At 43.4% G+C, this 15,046-nt stretch overlaps 1 protein-coding gene across 1 annotated transcript; it reads left to right on the top strand.

Annotated features, from left to right (window-relative positions):
* Positions 1 to 2,771: 2,771 nt before the first annotated feature.
* RAN (RAN, member RAS oncogene family) lies at positions 2,772 to 7,393 on the top strand. The gene is made up of 7 exons (XM_084272232.1): positions 2,772 to 2,853; positions 3,834 to 3,876; positions 4,698 to 4,782; positions 4,864 to 4,989; positions 5,985 to 6,172; positions 6,699 to 6,869; positions 6,978 to 7,393. The coding sequence occupies exons 2-7, from the start codon at positions 3,841 to 3,843 to the stop codon at positions 7,020 to 7,022; spliced, it is 651 nt and encodes a 216-aa protein (XP_084128358.1). The 5' UTR covers positions 2,772 to 2,853; positions 3,834 to 3,840; the 3' UTR covers positions 7,023 to 7,393.
* The last annotated feature ends 7,653 nt before the right edge of the window (positions 7,394 to 15,046 follow it).

Below are 15,046 nucleotides of genomic sequence, written 5' to 3'. Positions count from 1 at the left end.
TCCTGAACTAGCAATGTAAGTGGCTTTAATGGCAGTAAATTGCTGACTTTTTGTTAAATCTACCTCTGCCCTTCATCACTGACCTAGGAAATGCTTATCTTCCAGGAGTGTGGTCTCCTAATGGAAGATGTGGAAAAAAATAATAAAGTTTGTCTTTTTAATATGTATTTTGATTCTGGTTTGCTGCTGTGTGATCCTTTTTACCTATCCATGCTGAAAGTGACTAACTTCCTCTTCAAACCTTGCAGTGTAGTTTCCTGTGTTGCCTTGAACACCACCGTCCAGACCTCCATTCCCCCTCCAGCACATATTCCAGAGCCATTTCCGCAATTGCTGCTTTAACTGGGAAGTAAATTATGTTCCTTTTCATTGCTTCCCTGCCTTCCTTTACAGTTTACGGAATGATTTTGCTTCCTGCTAATGGAGCAGTTACATTCCAACAGGCTGTTTAGCTCTGTGACTGATTATCTCCAGGACTACCTTCTGTATCATTCCTCATGGACTTAGTCACCACCTTTTGTTTTCTGCATTTATCTGTGTCAGCGAGTCCCTAAGTTTGTTCACAGGTGACCTGAGTCAAGATCCAGGAAAGGAAAAGCATCTTTTAAAAGAAGTCCTCATTCTGCTGATTATCTAGCGATACCTTAGATTCTAATCTTTTAGATAGTGACCTAACAGTGCTGCTGAGTGCTTGGAAGTGTTTCCATGCCTTTGCAGAATGGGGCTATCTGGAGAAGACCTTTTGTAGCTCCTCTGAACTGAACCCTTAGTGATACATGATGATAAAAACGATTATTAAATTTAGGATTCCACTGAGGAATTTATCTTCATTACAACAAAACAAATATTTGTGAGTAACTCAAAAGCTGTGATAGGAGACTTTTTAATTAGATGTCTATCTTAATTATTCCAAATTAAAGAATTAGATAGTATTACCATTTAGTTTGCAGGGGGAAATACAGTTTTACTGATGTAGTTGTAACAATACTGAGAAGTTTCTGAAGTACACTGAGCATTTCATAGTTACAGATTGATTTTTTTTCTGCTGGAAGTGTTTATGTTCTTAAAAACTGCCAAACTTCAGTAATGTGGCTACTATTTATATAATGCATGCCTATTTATCAAGAAGAGAGGTGGGATTCACAAGGGTTTTATAAAGATAGCATCGTGCTGAGGAAAAAATTAATTTGAGTTACATCTTCTAAAAAATATCCTTTCTGACACCTAGAGGTGATCAGCAAAAATACTAAAAAACACACAAACACAACTCGCCCAAAAAAGGGAAAGCAAGTTCAACAAGCCAGTGATTTTTCCAACAAAGAAAGTCTTATGCAACATTTGGACTGGCTTTACACTACCAAACAAGCCCGAACTACAGCAGAACGCAACCTCTCTTCTAAAGCTTTCTGCAAACATAGCCTGTGTCTGTAGAAAATGAACAAGAAATGAGCTTTCTGTATACATCACCAGACACGAAATATTTTCTATGTTGATTAAATACAGAGATACTAAAAAAACCCCAACCCACACAGTCTAGATCATGGGGCACTACATAGACCACATGAAATTTGTTTAGGTATACTGGAGTAAAAATCAAGAGACCTTAAACGTCAGTGTGAACCCAGGAGCTTGATATTTATAGATCTATGTGAAACATGCTATTGGAAAGTCTGTTTTTGAACAACTTGGTTCAACTGAAATTTGGCCTTGTGAGCTTAGAGAACTTAGTCCAAATGCAGGGCTTCCCAAAGAAGTTTCCATCAATGCCCTCCCTAGCCACTCAGGTTGTACGAACTCACAATGTCTTAAGGTAGAAGGAAAGTCCCTGTGAGCACAGCCTGAAAGCTGTTCAGTTAAATTCTCTTGCTGCTTGTAAAGACTTTATTAAACCATGGTGGGCACAGTGTAAAAGGTGCTCCAAGGCACTTTGTGTGCTTAAATGAGTTCCCCTCTAAATACTGTCATATTAAATTTGAAAAAGCTCCAAATATTCTCAGTTCAGTCACCTGGAGTTCAGCAGAAGCCTATTCACAGTGCACTGGAGCTTTCAGCTGTGGGGACCAGGTAAGTCTGACTAGAGTTACAGAACGATTGACTTAATAACTGGATCCTAGAACAGAAAGCTATTTCATGGGGAGTTTTTTATAGCACCTTGTAGGACTTGGTGTAAATACTAATTATACTCAATTAGAAAACCCCCAAATAGTCTTAATCCAGGCACTTGGGGTGTGGTAGGAGCAGCTCACGGTGCCCTGTGGCCTTCAGTGGTGGGGACCAGGTAAGCCTGGCTGGAGCTACCGAACGACGGGCTGAACAAATCGGGCCCGAGTACAGCCAGTTCTTTCATGGGGAGTTTTTCCTAGCACCTTGTAGGCCTCTGTCCACAGCAAGTCACCCCAGGTGACTGAAACTCTTCCTGACGCGATTTCAATGACCAAACTGATACCCCCTCGCAGCTCAGCCGCACCCCACAGCACACCTCGGGCTACCTCGAACCCGGGCGGTGTCTAACAGCCGGGCGGGAGGCAGTTCAGCGAGCGTGCGCGCCCTCCTTGCCCACACCGCGACGTTAGCGGCTGCCTTCATCGAGCGGGCTGAAGGCTGGCAGGCCGCCGTCACCCGCGGGGAGGCCGGGCCCGTCCGCCCGCCGCTCAGGACCCGCAGGCCGCCGCGCCCAGAGCAGCCGCGCGCCCAGCCCGCTCCCGCCCGCCCGCCCCCTCCCACGTGACGGCAGGCGCCTCCCCCTCCCTGCGGCCGCGCGGCGTCGCTCTCCGGGTATTTGAACCGCGCTTCCGCCATCTTCCCAGCGCCCAGTCACTGAGGAGAGCGACGCGGAGAGAAGCCTCGCGAAAGGTAACGAGGCCGGGACGTTTTCCTATTCCTTCTCTTTCTGGGAGCGGGTGGAGGGGAAGCGTGGCCGTTTGTGAGAGGGGTGAGCGGTGGGGATGGCGGTCACCGTTAACTGCCGCCTTGAAGCGGGGGATAGGCGATAAGGTTGGGTTGTAGTGAGGCTGGGCCTCGGGCGGGCGTTGTGGCTGGGATACCTGAGGTGAGCGGTGCCCCTTCTCCCCGCGGAGCGGGAGGGGGATGAGGCTGGGAGCCGCGCTCCGCTCCGTCCCAGATAAAAAGGCGGGAGGAGGGTTGGAGCGGGGCCTCCAACGGCCCCAGCCTGCAGGGGGGAGGGGAGGCGGCGCGCGCGCTGCTCAGTCATGGTGGCTCATGGCGGGGAGAGCGCGTTAGGCCTTCTGGTGGGGGCTGGGGGGGGTTGCTGAGGCCCGGCCAGGGGAAGGCCCCGCTCGGGAGCCCCAGAACACTCGCTTCTGGGCTTTCCCGATCAGAAGGCAGGTCCCAGTGAGGGACGGGATCCGGGGCAGGTTGGGGAGGGCTCTCTGCGGAGCGAGGCCGTGGTCCGTTGTCGCCGTGGTGCCCTTCGCAGGCCGCGGCTCAGCCTCTCCTTTTTGCAAGCCCGAGAGCTAAAGGGGTGCGGCGGCAGCCTACCGTTACGGGGCTTCGGGGGTGGGCGGGGAGGTGCCGCCGCCATTACCGCGCGCACTCCCGCCGCATGCGGGGAGACGTGGGGGCGTTTCCTGCCCCATGAATGGGCCCGGGACCACGCGCGCTGTAATGCCGGAGAGGAGGGCGGCGGGGGGGGGTGGGGGGGGAGCGGCGGCGTGGGCCGAGCCTCGGCCGCTTCGCCGGCCGCGCCGAGTGGCGCGCAGAGCACGCGCCTGAGGAGGCGATGTGGGAACTGAGAAAAGGCGCCCGGCCTCTTCCGCCTCGGCCTTGAATCGGCTCGCCTGTTGTGAGCTCACATGCTTCCATTTCCCCTGCAGACCCAGCATGGCCGCCCAAGGAGAGCCCCAAGTGCAGTTTAAGGTAAGAGACTGGCTTGAGGTGTGGGGTCCTTTTCCTCTTCGGTAGGGGAGTACTAAGAGTGACTTTTGAGTGCCGACGTGGATGGTGGGTGTAATTTCTGAAATGCTGATTTTTCCTTATATGTCCAGTTAGTTTGCTATAAGTAGGGTACATAACTCGCACAAAAAGATCCTGTTGCACCGCGTTGATCTGATGCTACCTGTAGTTTAGTGTAATAAATTTTACTGATGTGTTGCATATAGAATGATTTTGAAACTTCTAGAAGTGAAGTTAACAGCAAAAAGTGTTTGGAATTAATTAAAACAGCCTGTTTTCTGCCATGTGTTGTTTAGGAAAGGAAACTTTAAATGTTAGGAAATGGAATGTTCTGGTGGTTGGTTTGGGGGCTTTTTCTTTTTAATAGCTACAGGGCTGTGAGATGGCCTCATGAAAGGCTGTTACTTCTATTCCTTAGAATACTCCATTATTCTAGATGTTAGTAGGGCAGGCTTCTTGTTTAAATTCTGGGATTACTGTGGATTTCTCCAGTTTGTGTGTTTAAATGAGTTCCTCTAAATTGTTACCTTCAATTTGAAAAAAACCCAAATATTTTTAGGTCAGTTGTTTGGAGTTTAGTTTTCAGCTGTGAGAATCAGTTAAGTCTGACTAGAGTTACAGAATGATGGACTTAACTTGCTGTACTTGGATCCAATTTGTTATTTCGTGGGAGTTTTTTATAGCACCTGGTTGGACTTGGTGTTAATAAGAATTACTACTACAAAAATGAGCACGAAATGTTTCCACAAGTGTATTGCTCTGACTCTTTCTTTCTTTATCAACAGCTTGTCCTGGTTGGTGATGGTGGCACTGGTAAAACAACATTTGTAAAACGTCATTTGACTGGTGAATTTGAAAAGAAGTATGTAGGTATGTGTGAACAAATAAGAGATCTAATATGTTAATAGAAGTGCAATTCACAACTTGCTAAATCCACTCTTTCTTTTATAGCAACGCTGGGTGTTGAAGTTCATCCTCTGGTGTTCCATACTAACAGAGGCCCTATTAAATTTAATGTATGGGACACAGCTGGCCAAGAGAAATTCGGTGGCCTGCGAGATGGCTATTATATCCAAGGTAAGATGTGTGTATGTGGGAGTGTTCTCTACCTCTTACAGTTCAGTGATTTAGTTGTGTTGGTCACTGAAAGCTGTCAGTATGGCTTGCAGTGATGAGCTGGTTTCTGGGTCTTCAGGCTCTGCTCATAAGTATGATTTTTGCTAGGTAACTTGCACGAATGTAGGAATGTCTGAAGAGTGTGTCAGTGTGGTATGGCAGACTTGGTATTAATGAAGAGTAGTGGGGTGCCTTAACCACTGAATTTTATCAGCAGCTTTTTGGTAAGAGGTGAAAGTATTCTTCAGTTACTGGAAACTTAGAGCTTTATTAACGTACAGTGCTAAGGCAAGGACTAGCAACACACAAACTTAAATTTTAGGTAAGATTAAGTTGTACATCTCCATGCCAAGGTCTAGCCGTCTTTTAGAAGGAGTACTGATAATGTCTGTTGTGCTTGCCTGAGCTCTGTTGTCAGTACTTCAGTCACTTGCATATCCTTAAATTTTGCAAGGGATTACCAGAGTTTGATGTTCATTTTCCTTTAGAAGTCTCAGTCAAGCCCCCTTGTTCTCTGAAAAACTGCTAGATGAGGGCATCCTGAGATGTTGACTACTTCACCTGTTTGGAAGTCTCAACAGGATGTCTGAGATTTTGGTACAAATTAATTAGGACCTATTTTACTATTATGTAAATACAAGTTGACTATTGTAGTCCTTGCATGTTCTCATACCATGCAGTGCCACGTTAGTCACTGGACAGATGCATTGATGAAGCTAGCTGGTATTTAAGAGGGCATTCAAGATGTGAGATGACATGATCATGGGCTGAGTTCTGTGGACTTGTGTGTTGAGCTTGTTAACAGAACGTGGGCTCTCAGAGTTACAAAGCTGAGAGGGTAAAGTTAATGCAAATGCTTAACCCTACTGTGGAATTTCTATAGGTATATCTTTCTTTCATATGAGGAGGAAGTGCTGACTCTCCGGATGTAACTCTTGACTGTTCTTTTCTTGCAGCTCAGTGTGCCATCATAATGTTTGATGTAACATCAAGAGTTACTTACAAGAACGTACCTAATTGGCACAGAGATCTGGTACGAGTATGTGAAAACATCCCTATAGTGCTGTGTGGCAACAAAGTGGATATTAAGGACAGAAAAGTCAAGGCAAAATCCATTGTCTTCCATAGGAAGAAGAATCTCCAGGTACGTTGGTGTGAGTTACAGTGCTCAAATTTGTTGGGTCTGACTGGAGTTGGGTTCTGTGTAGTGATGAAGTATTATTCTGCCTTGGTCACTGCAGGCTGTAATGTTTCAACTTTACATCCTGCTGTTGCCTGAACCTAACTTCAGGGAAGGGGGAGGTAATGATAGTGAATATGATCATCACTGGTCTTGAGCAGAAGCTGTAAGGTCTTCAGGAGCTTGTGTATTTGGTTTTTGTTAATCGGAATTAGCAGATTTCACAGAATTGAAACTAGAGTGGATCAAGTCACAGGAAAAAGATAATCTTTGGTCAGGTGGGATAACTTTTCCATTACCAGTTTCTGCCTGTTTGCAGAAAACAGGCATTTCTAGATACTTGGGTTGTAACTTTCTGAAAGGTTGAACAGAAGTCACAGTCAAAGAACACTGAGATAAAAGCAGAGCTGGTTGTATTATGTAGGTTAATCTTGGTATGCCCTAAGTATCAGGTGTCTTTAATTTTTGATGCATACACTTTTTCTTTCAGTATTATGACATTTCAGCTAAGAGTAACTACAACTTTGAGAAGCCTTTCCTCTGGCTTGCCAGAAAGCTAATTGGAGATCCCAACTTGGAGTTTGTTGCCATGCCTGCTCTTGCACCACCTGAAGTTGTTATGGACCCAGCACTGGCAGCACAGTATGAGCAGGACTTACAAGTAAGTGCAAGGACACAGAGGGCAGCTACATGTCTTGTAACCAGTGTTTGGGGGCTGCTGGGGGAAATAATTGAAGAGCAGTTTTTGAGTGTAACTTCTGTGTTCCAGATTGCTCAAACCACTGCACTGCCAGATGAAGATGATGACCTGTGAGGGATGAAGCTGGAGCCCAGCGTCAGAAGTCTAGTTTTATAGGCAACTGTCCTGTGATGTCAGTGGTGCAGCGTGTTTGCCACTTTATTATCTAGCTGAGCAGAACATGTGCTTAATCTTTGGGATGCTGAAAGAGATGAATGGGCTTCGGAGTGAATGTGGCAGTTTAAAACAAAACTAAGTGAAAAAAACCAAACACAAAACTTCATATTTTGGACCTGCATATTTAGCTGTTTTTTGGACTGCAATTACTTCCCCTTTTGAGTTTCAAATATAAGACTGCTGCAGTCACATCAGAGTGTTAAGTGGTAAATCTTGTTCCTGTCATTCCCATTCTTTTTTGTTTAGATAATAAAGTTGTATTTCAAGTATCTCTAAGCAAGTGAACTTTCATGCATTAAGAAAACTCTTCAGAACACCTTTTGTTCTTCAATTGAAGCTAGTACTTGGTTGGCTACTGCACTTCTCTTTTCTTCCCTCCTGCTTCTCATGTTATGCTCCTCTTGCTAAATCAGAGCTAACAGTTAACCTTCCCTTAATTTCCTGAAGCGTAACTAAAGCACCTGAGTAAAGCTGAACTACCTTTCAGGTAAAAATGAGCTGTGGACACTTGACTGGTAAGTGTGACTGGATCAGCGTTCCTATGACATGAGTATGTGGTCTGCAGGGTGCAGAGAGAAAAGTATAGTTCAGCTTGCTTATGCTACCATTGGTTACAGTCTCTCAACTCCTAACCTTTGAGTATGTTCTACAGTATGCCTTCATGGAGCTCTGCATTTTTAGTACCCAGAAACATGGCATCTAGGTCTCTTAGGTGACTTAAAAGCTGTATCTTTGCATGGAACATTGTTCAGTAGGGCTAGAGCTGATCAAACAAGCATCTCAAAATTCACTAACTAGAGAACAGCTACAGTTAGAGCTGAGAAGCTCTTCTTGGCTACAAAACAGCATATTAACTAAAGCATCATTTATATAAATATCTAGACTTAACTGTAACTGCACCAAGTTCTTAATTTGAAACTCTTAGCTTATTACAGCACAAATGGTGGAAAATGTCAACTTTAACACTATCTTGTAGAGATTAATCTTGGTCAATATTAGTACTGCTAGTAAACAAAACTGAGATACCATTTTTCAGTAGTGTTTGAGTACATGAAGCCTTGAACTCTTCAGTTTTGTATTTTTGGTTTCTTAATAAAGTGGAGCATTTCATTTATTCCTTTTAACTTGGATGTTTGTGTATATAACTCCATTTGAATATTCAGCTCTTCTGGTACATGGTAGTACAAAGTCTGCACTATGGCGATTATGCAATACTGTTGTAGAAGGATCATTTTGAAATTAATGAGTTTTGGAGTTCTGTGCTTTGGGGGGGTTTGTGGGGTTATTTTCAGTTACCCAATGAGAAGCTGAGCTGAAATTTGTCACTTTGAGGTCCTGAATACCTCATACACTTAGTTTGTGAAGAGACAAACTTCCAGTTAACATACCATTGAATCTTCCTGCTGCATCATCTTGCTTTAATTTCATATTGTAGGTTCTTGCTTGTGTTGTTACTAATTTACCTGTGCATACCTTGGTTAATACTGCTAGCTTAACTATCTGCTGCTGCTTTACTGAGTATTTTTTTTGTCTTTTAAAAAACACTTAAGCATCACAAATTCATATAGGAAACTGCAGTAGTTCTGGAGTATTGTTATGCCTTAAAGTACAGCACTGAAGTTGTATTTCTACAGTGTGTCTGTGAGCTCACAACCTGTCTCCCCCACACAGGTACTAGAAGGAGTTCAGTTGAGAAGGTTTGTGACAAGTATAAGCTGCTCTGTGCTTCACTTTGTAACCTTCAGGGTTGACTTCCAAGTTCACAGAAACAGATACGTGAAGCAGGTGGCAATGCTAACACTGCTGTAATCTCTTCAATTTAAAATGTTTTGGGAAAGGACTTCAGTCTGCTTATACTTAGTTTATCAAGCTTAGTCCCTGTTAATTGTTGGTTATAAATAATGTAGGTAGCGGTAATAGGCACATGCAGATTTTTCAGTTGGAAGTTCTTTGGCTGTGCAGTTTTACATGAGTTGGGTTTAGGCCAAATTAAAATTTTAACTATTCAGTCAATTATGAAGGAGAATAAAAGCTGTTCAAGAACCTCTGTACTAAAATAGGCACATCTGTTTATTACAGCTGCACTGTTACCAGGACTGGAGTACTTTTGTTGCAATACCTACTGTGTTGTAGTTGCTTGACTGCTGCGTGGTTAGATGAGAGTAACTAGGAGTCGTGTCCTCTAGATGCCAGTTGGTGAGGTTTTCCCTCACTGCAATCTGTTTGCAGAATTTAAGTAGGTTTTTGTTAAGACTGTGCTCAGCTTTTAACTTTCAAAAGCAGGAGGTATGTTTGCTCATCTTCGTTCTGGGATAAAACTGGCCAAGCCCAGAGGCTTGAATAGGAAGAGTAGGTGAAATTGTGCCCATGCAAAAAAAGGCAAAAGCATTACTCCAGGGAACTGGCAGAGGAAATATCTTGCTACTTAATGCCTTTAACTGAAGGAACATTTTAAAACTGCCTTTAACAAAAAGCTAGGGCTGCCCTTGCATCTCAGGATTTCAACAGAATCTTTTTAAATTGGAGAACGCTTCTGCACAAGAAGGAGAAATCATGCTGTGCAGGTTGAAGCATTGCCCCTCTTCTGCCTACAGTGCAGCAGAGTTTCTATTTGTTAATTCCTTTACAAATGATTCTGGTGTGTTGCTAATACTCTTAATCCAGACTGATGCAGAAAATGGTGCTGGGACAACTGTTTCTTCTGCCTTCCACCTTTCCAGAACAAGCCAGTTTCCCTGACCTGTAGTGGCAGTATCACAAAACTGGCTGCTTTCTCTCACCTGAGCTCTGGTAATGGTTTGTTGCTATTAGATGAGGCTTGATTGCAGAGTCATTCAAGTAACTGAAGAGCTAAATCTATTGGTCCTTCAATCTGTTTTCATGAGTGCAGGAATTTATAGGCTGGCTTTGTGTGTCTGGCTTCTGTGCTAGGCAGGAAAGTTTGCCTAGATTCCAGCACTAAATGAGGATATGCATGGCACAGCTGTCCTAGGCCTGTTGATCTTTCAGACCCTGGAAACAGCTGTAGGGATTTTGAGTTTTAGTTTCCCTTTGGCTTGTTTGTAATTGTCCTTGTGCTTCAAGCTGTTGCCTTTGCAGTAAGGAGAGCAATAAGGTCTGATCTAGAGCTTGCTCAGCTGCCTAGCAAATGAGGTTAAGTTAGGCTTGGAAGAATTTTGTGCTTGAAAGGCAGGCTTAATGTGACAACCTGTTTAACAGACTTAGTGAAATTTACTGATGAGCCAAACTACAGTCTCTTCAGATACCTAGTTATTGAGTAATTGTAGGGATGTTGAAACATGATGCCTTTTATACTGAGTCTTTAGTGCAGAGCTTGACTTTTCTAAAGTTACAGATTTGAGTGTACAAAGCAATTACTTTTAATTGGGCTGTGTAGGTAATTCCCTTAAACTTTGAGAAGTGAACAGGTTGCTCAATGAAGGATACCTCCCCAAAATGAGCTGCATCACAGAATTGGGCTAGTGTTCATACTAGGGAACCAGTTCAGTAGAGGAATAGGCTGGGTTTTATTTTATTTTGGGTAGTCATAGTTGATGTCTATCTTGATGTGATGCTGGAATTAAAGAACCAGATTCCCATATTCCTGCTACTTGCTGAAGAGGAAGAAAACCTGAAAATCTGGGGGCAAGTTTTTACTATTAATGTGACAAATTCATGTTTTGCGTGATACCAACAAAAGTTCTAATATTTGATCTGCTACCTTTGAAGCTATGGTTTTAATATGTTAATGCAAGAATTCAAACTTGAATTCCATCAATATAGTTCCAGGTTACTAGGAGGCAATGAGCCTGATGAGTCTGTTGCCTGTTTCCATGCTACACTTTTTTAATAGCAATTTGAGGTCAGGTACACCCCATTGTCACTGTAAAGTACAGTTACAATCAGGAAATTCATGTTGTTGGGATCAGTAACACAACTTTTTCCTTCCTGTCACAATTAGGTGACAAAATAATTCATTATGCTCTGAAGCATTAATACCTTTCTTGGTTTTTTGTATAACATGGTAAGCTATAGACAGACAATCAGGTGATCTTATTAGTGTTTCTATTTCCTTGAACTTCCTTTTCAGGTTAAGAGTTGGCTTGTGGGAGCCAGTAACATGAGCTGATTTCCTGCTTTTAATACTGACTCCTATTGCTGCTGCTTTGGAAGCTTTTCACCACAAAACCAGGGCTAACTTGCTGATGGCTTCTGCATCTTGGTGAGTTTAGAAAATAGCACTGGAGGTAAGCACTGAGAGTATAAAAGGAAGTTAACTGCCCTGTCAGGCTCTCTTGATTGGTTAAATCACTTAAAATATTTGTTAAAATTCCCACATCTTGCAGGGTAAGTACTAGGGAAAGAGCTCAAGCCAGGGAGGTTTTGTGCTATTTAGAAGTGAATCATAACAAACAAGAAATCTGCTTTTTGGGGCATTATTCATTGTCCCTTGATTCCAGGTTTAGTATCTCTAACTGCCACGGGTCTGGGTGTGGTGTTTTACTTGAATACCCACATTGGTTATGAGTCAAAACTTGGTTCAAAGCACAGTAGATAAATAGTTCTTCAAATGCTGTGTATGAAGTGGCTGAGAGACACATCACCTGGTAGTGTGAAGGGTGGGAGTTGCTGCTGGCTGTGTGGGGCTTAAAGCAGCTGGCAGAGTAGTTCTCAGCTCCCTGGCTGAACGAGACTGATACAGCTTGAAAAAAATCCTAAAATCCTCGTTGTGGAGATGGAGTGGTTACCGCATAACTCTTTTCCTCCTGCTATCTGTGTACAAACAGCATGTAGCAGCTGAGTGGACCTAATTCCAGGCTTGACTGAAACGCCTCCGGAGGGAGAGGGAGGATGGGTTTTGCGGTACCGCTTCCAGCCACGCGGTGGGGCGCGCAGCCCGCGCAGCTGCTCTGCCCGAGCGAGATGCGGTCAGTCGAGATATACCTGTTGGGGTACGAGCGAGCGAAATACAAGCGGTGTGGGTTCAGGAGGGGAGTGATGTGGGTGCCTTCAGGTTAGTAACAGTAGCGAATGACTCTAACGGGGGTACAGTAGCAGAGGCTGGTCGATAAAAATTAAAGCTGAGAATTTAAGAGGTGTGTTTTTGTACAGCATTTCTATCTGTTGCAAAACAAATATAATTGGACCTTTAATAGGGTTATCTCTAACTTAAATCCATCATGAGTGTGGAATAGACCAAGGCAGTGAGTTACAGGAGGATTTTTGATGTTCTAATACTGTTAGCACAGCCAAGCTTAGGCATTGCAATCACACACTTTCTCATTTTTCCTACTCTTGACATCTTGATAACTGACCCTGAATTAATGTGGTATTTCAGCTGGAAAAGAGGTCTCTTCACCTTTCTCCCTTACTTATAGTCTCTGTGTTCTTTCACTCAGACCATCAGGTTTGAAATCAGGCTGACTGGAAGAACTGCTCTGTGGCAGTTTCCTGCAGTCACATTGGAGGATGCTGCCTAGAAGATTTCTCACAAGTGCCCTCTACATATTTTGTTAGTGAAATGCTGCATCTGTGCTGCCCAACTGAGGTCTCTGCTTCAGAGTGTAGAACAACCAACTGGCTGATTCTCTACATAGGCAGATTCCCTGCTGACATAGTGCTTGTGGAACTAATGCCCGAGCACTGGAGCTTGGCCAGCGTGGCACAAAACCAAGGTGGCATCTTCAGAAGCACAGCCTAGACTGTAGGTAAGATAAAACACAAAGCAAAATGCAGTGTTAAGCAATGAGACGATGCTTCTGTGGGAAGGGGCTGAGCCTGTGAGATGGGGTATGAGGAGCTCCAGAGCTGGAAGAAGCACACACAGAAGCTGGCCACCAGGAGGCTTTGGAGAGCAGATGAAGGACAGACACAAATTATGACTAGAGAACAAAATTTTCATATGCTATTAATGTGACTAGTGCAACATTCCAAAGCCTAACTAGTTGTAATTATATTGTATGGAAACCTACTATTATATATCAAACCAAATAGAAGAAAGAAGTAGAGGGTAAGAAAGATATAGACTGGAGAGGAACTGCCAGAACTTTCCTTGCAGCTGAGAACTTCACCACAGTTTGGTATCCAACGTGTTGTGAGAACTCCCTGTACCCCTACGTGAGAGAGGCTGACTGTAGTGCTGACACACTATCAGAGCAAAATACTTCATAGAGTTTGTTCCATCACTAATCTCTGCTGTGCACAGGTCACTTGACTTAATTAGAACTTGTGTGGTTTAACTGGGAGTCACTGTAACACCCTGCAGCTTGAAGATTACTTCTCAGCTAGAGTGGTTTGCCACGTTCCTGTGGGTGAATAGCTTTGATTTTTCCAGATCAAGTGCTACTTCAGTAAACAGCAAGAACCTTCAGTAGCATGTAAAGGATAAATATGATTTAGGCATGTAGCAGATTCTGTGCTGCAGTTCCAAAGACGTACCCTGGGGCAAGTGTTTCTCTATTGCCTGTTTTATTACTGCTTTCAGTTATTTCAGCTGACAACTTCTACAAGGGCTCTTCAAGTGCTTTGGTTATAGGCTTTTAAATGGGTAGGTGCTGTTGTGATGTGTGTGTCCAGTGTCCTATACAACGAAGACCCTGTCCTGACCAGGAAGCTTCAGTACAACACACTGGAAACAATGCTTTTATTTTTCACATAAATATATCAGCCTCCCAGAAAAAATGCAAATGAAAACTTACAGGTATAAAATCTCCTCTTCTGCCTTGGTAAAACTGATGGAAGAAAATAATGCTGTCTGGGATTGATTACACTTCTAAAAGGTTTTTTTATTTCAGTTCCTGTGACCTCTGAGTGAAAATTTGCTACTACTGGTTTACTGCTGGCATAGGAATAATGCCTTTATTCCCTCTGAGCAATGGATAAATCCTGCCTCTAAATACATGGCATGTATCACTGGCTATTTAAAATCTGACATGTTAAGTTTTGGATTGGTGTTATCACAGCTACAGGGTTGAGTATAGAATTGTTTTTTACTTCACTCCACAGATGTTGATGTGGTAGGTATTCCTCGATTCCTGCTCTTCACCTCAGCTGCCTCTGCTGGCTTAGACCCCCAAGAGAAGGATGGGAAACAATCTCTTGAAAAATCAGTGTTTCTAACTAATTAGGTTCTGAAGAAGGTCACATCAGTTGGCTTTAGGTGCAAGTGGCATCTGTAAATGACAGCTGTTAAAGGAGCCTGTGAAAATCACTGTGAGACTAAAAAATCCTATAGAAAAAAGGTGAGAATTTTATCTCCATCTCATGTTTGTTTTCATAGTCAGAATCCCATTTTTTGGATGGATGATTTTGTAGCATTAAGATCAGCAGCAGATACCAATGGGATTTCTTTCTTATGTTTATTGTTTGGAAAATATGTTTTTAGCCAGTTCCATGATCCCAGGGTGTGTCTTGTGGTTTTAATATCTCTGGGATGGCTGTTGCAGCCAACAGATGTAAGTGTGTTCTTTACCTAGATTGTGAAGCATTACAGCAGAGGAGGAGTCACCGTGGCCAAGGGAGTGCATGGAAAAGAATTTCTGCTGAGGTTTGCTTTATGTATTGACCCCCTTCTATCAGTGGGAACCTCCCAGATGGAAGTACCTGAAACTTACAGGGCCAAGTCTGGATCCTAATTATGGAATTCAGTTTTCATGCTTTTAAATTAATGACTCTGTTTCAGATTTGATGACTCTTCAGATCTTAAGAGCAGCACAGATTTGGAAGCTATTGCCACCATTCTGGCCAGCTCTCTTTACTCCTGTCCACACCCTCTCATTGCTTTTCCCACTTTAGATCTAAAGAAAGAAACTCCAAAAGACAGGGAACAGTTTTATTTCCCCGTAGAATGAAAAATCTTTAATATGTACATCTGTAATAGGCTCAGATGTTCTTACTGAGAAGCAATTTGCAGATTGGCTTCT

The sequence above is a fragment of the Gallinula chloropus genome (assembly GCF_964237585.1).
Source record: "Gallinula chloropus genome assembly, chromosome: 17".
In the NCBI taxonomy this organism is placed as follows: domain Eukaryota; kingdom Metazoa; phylum Chordata; class Aves; order Gruiformes; family Rallidae; genus Gallinula; species Gallinula chloropus.
The sequence above is the reverse complement of the archived record's forward strand: the minus strand, read 5'-3'. Positions and strand labels throughout refer to the sequence as shown.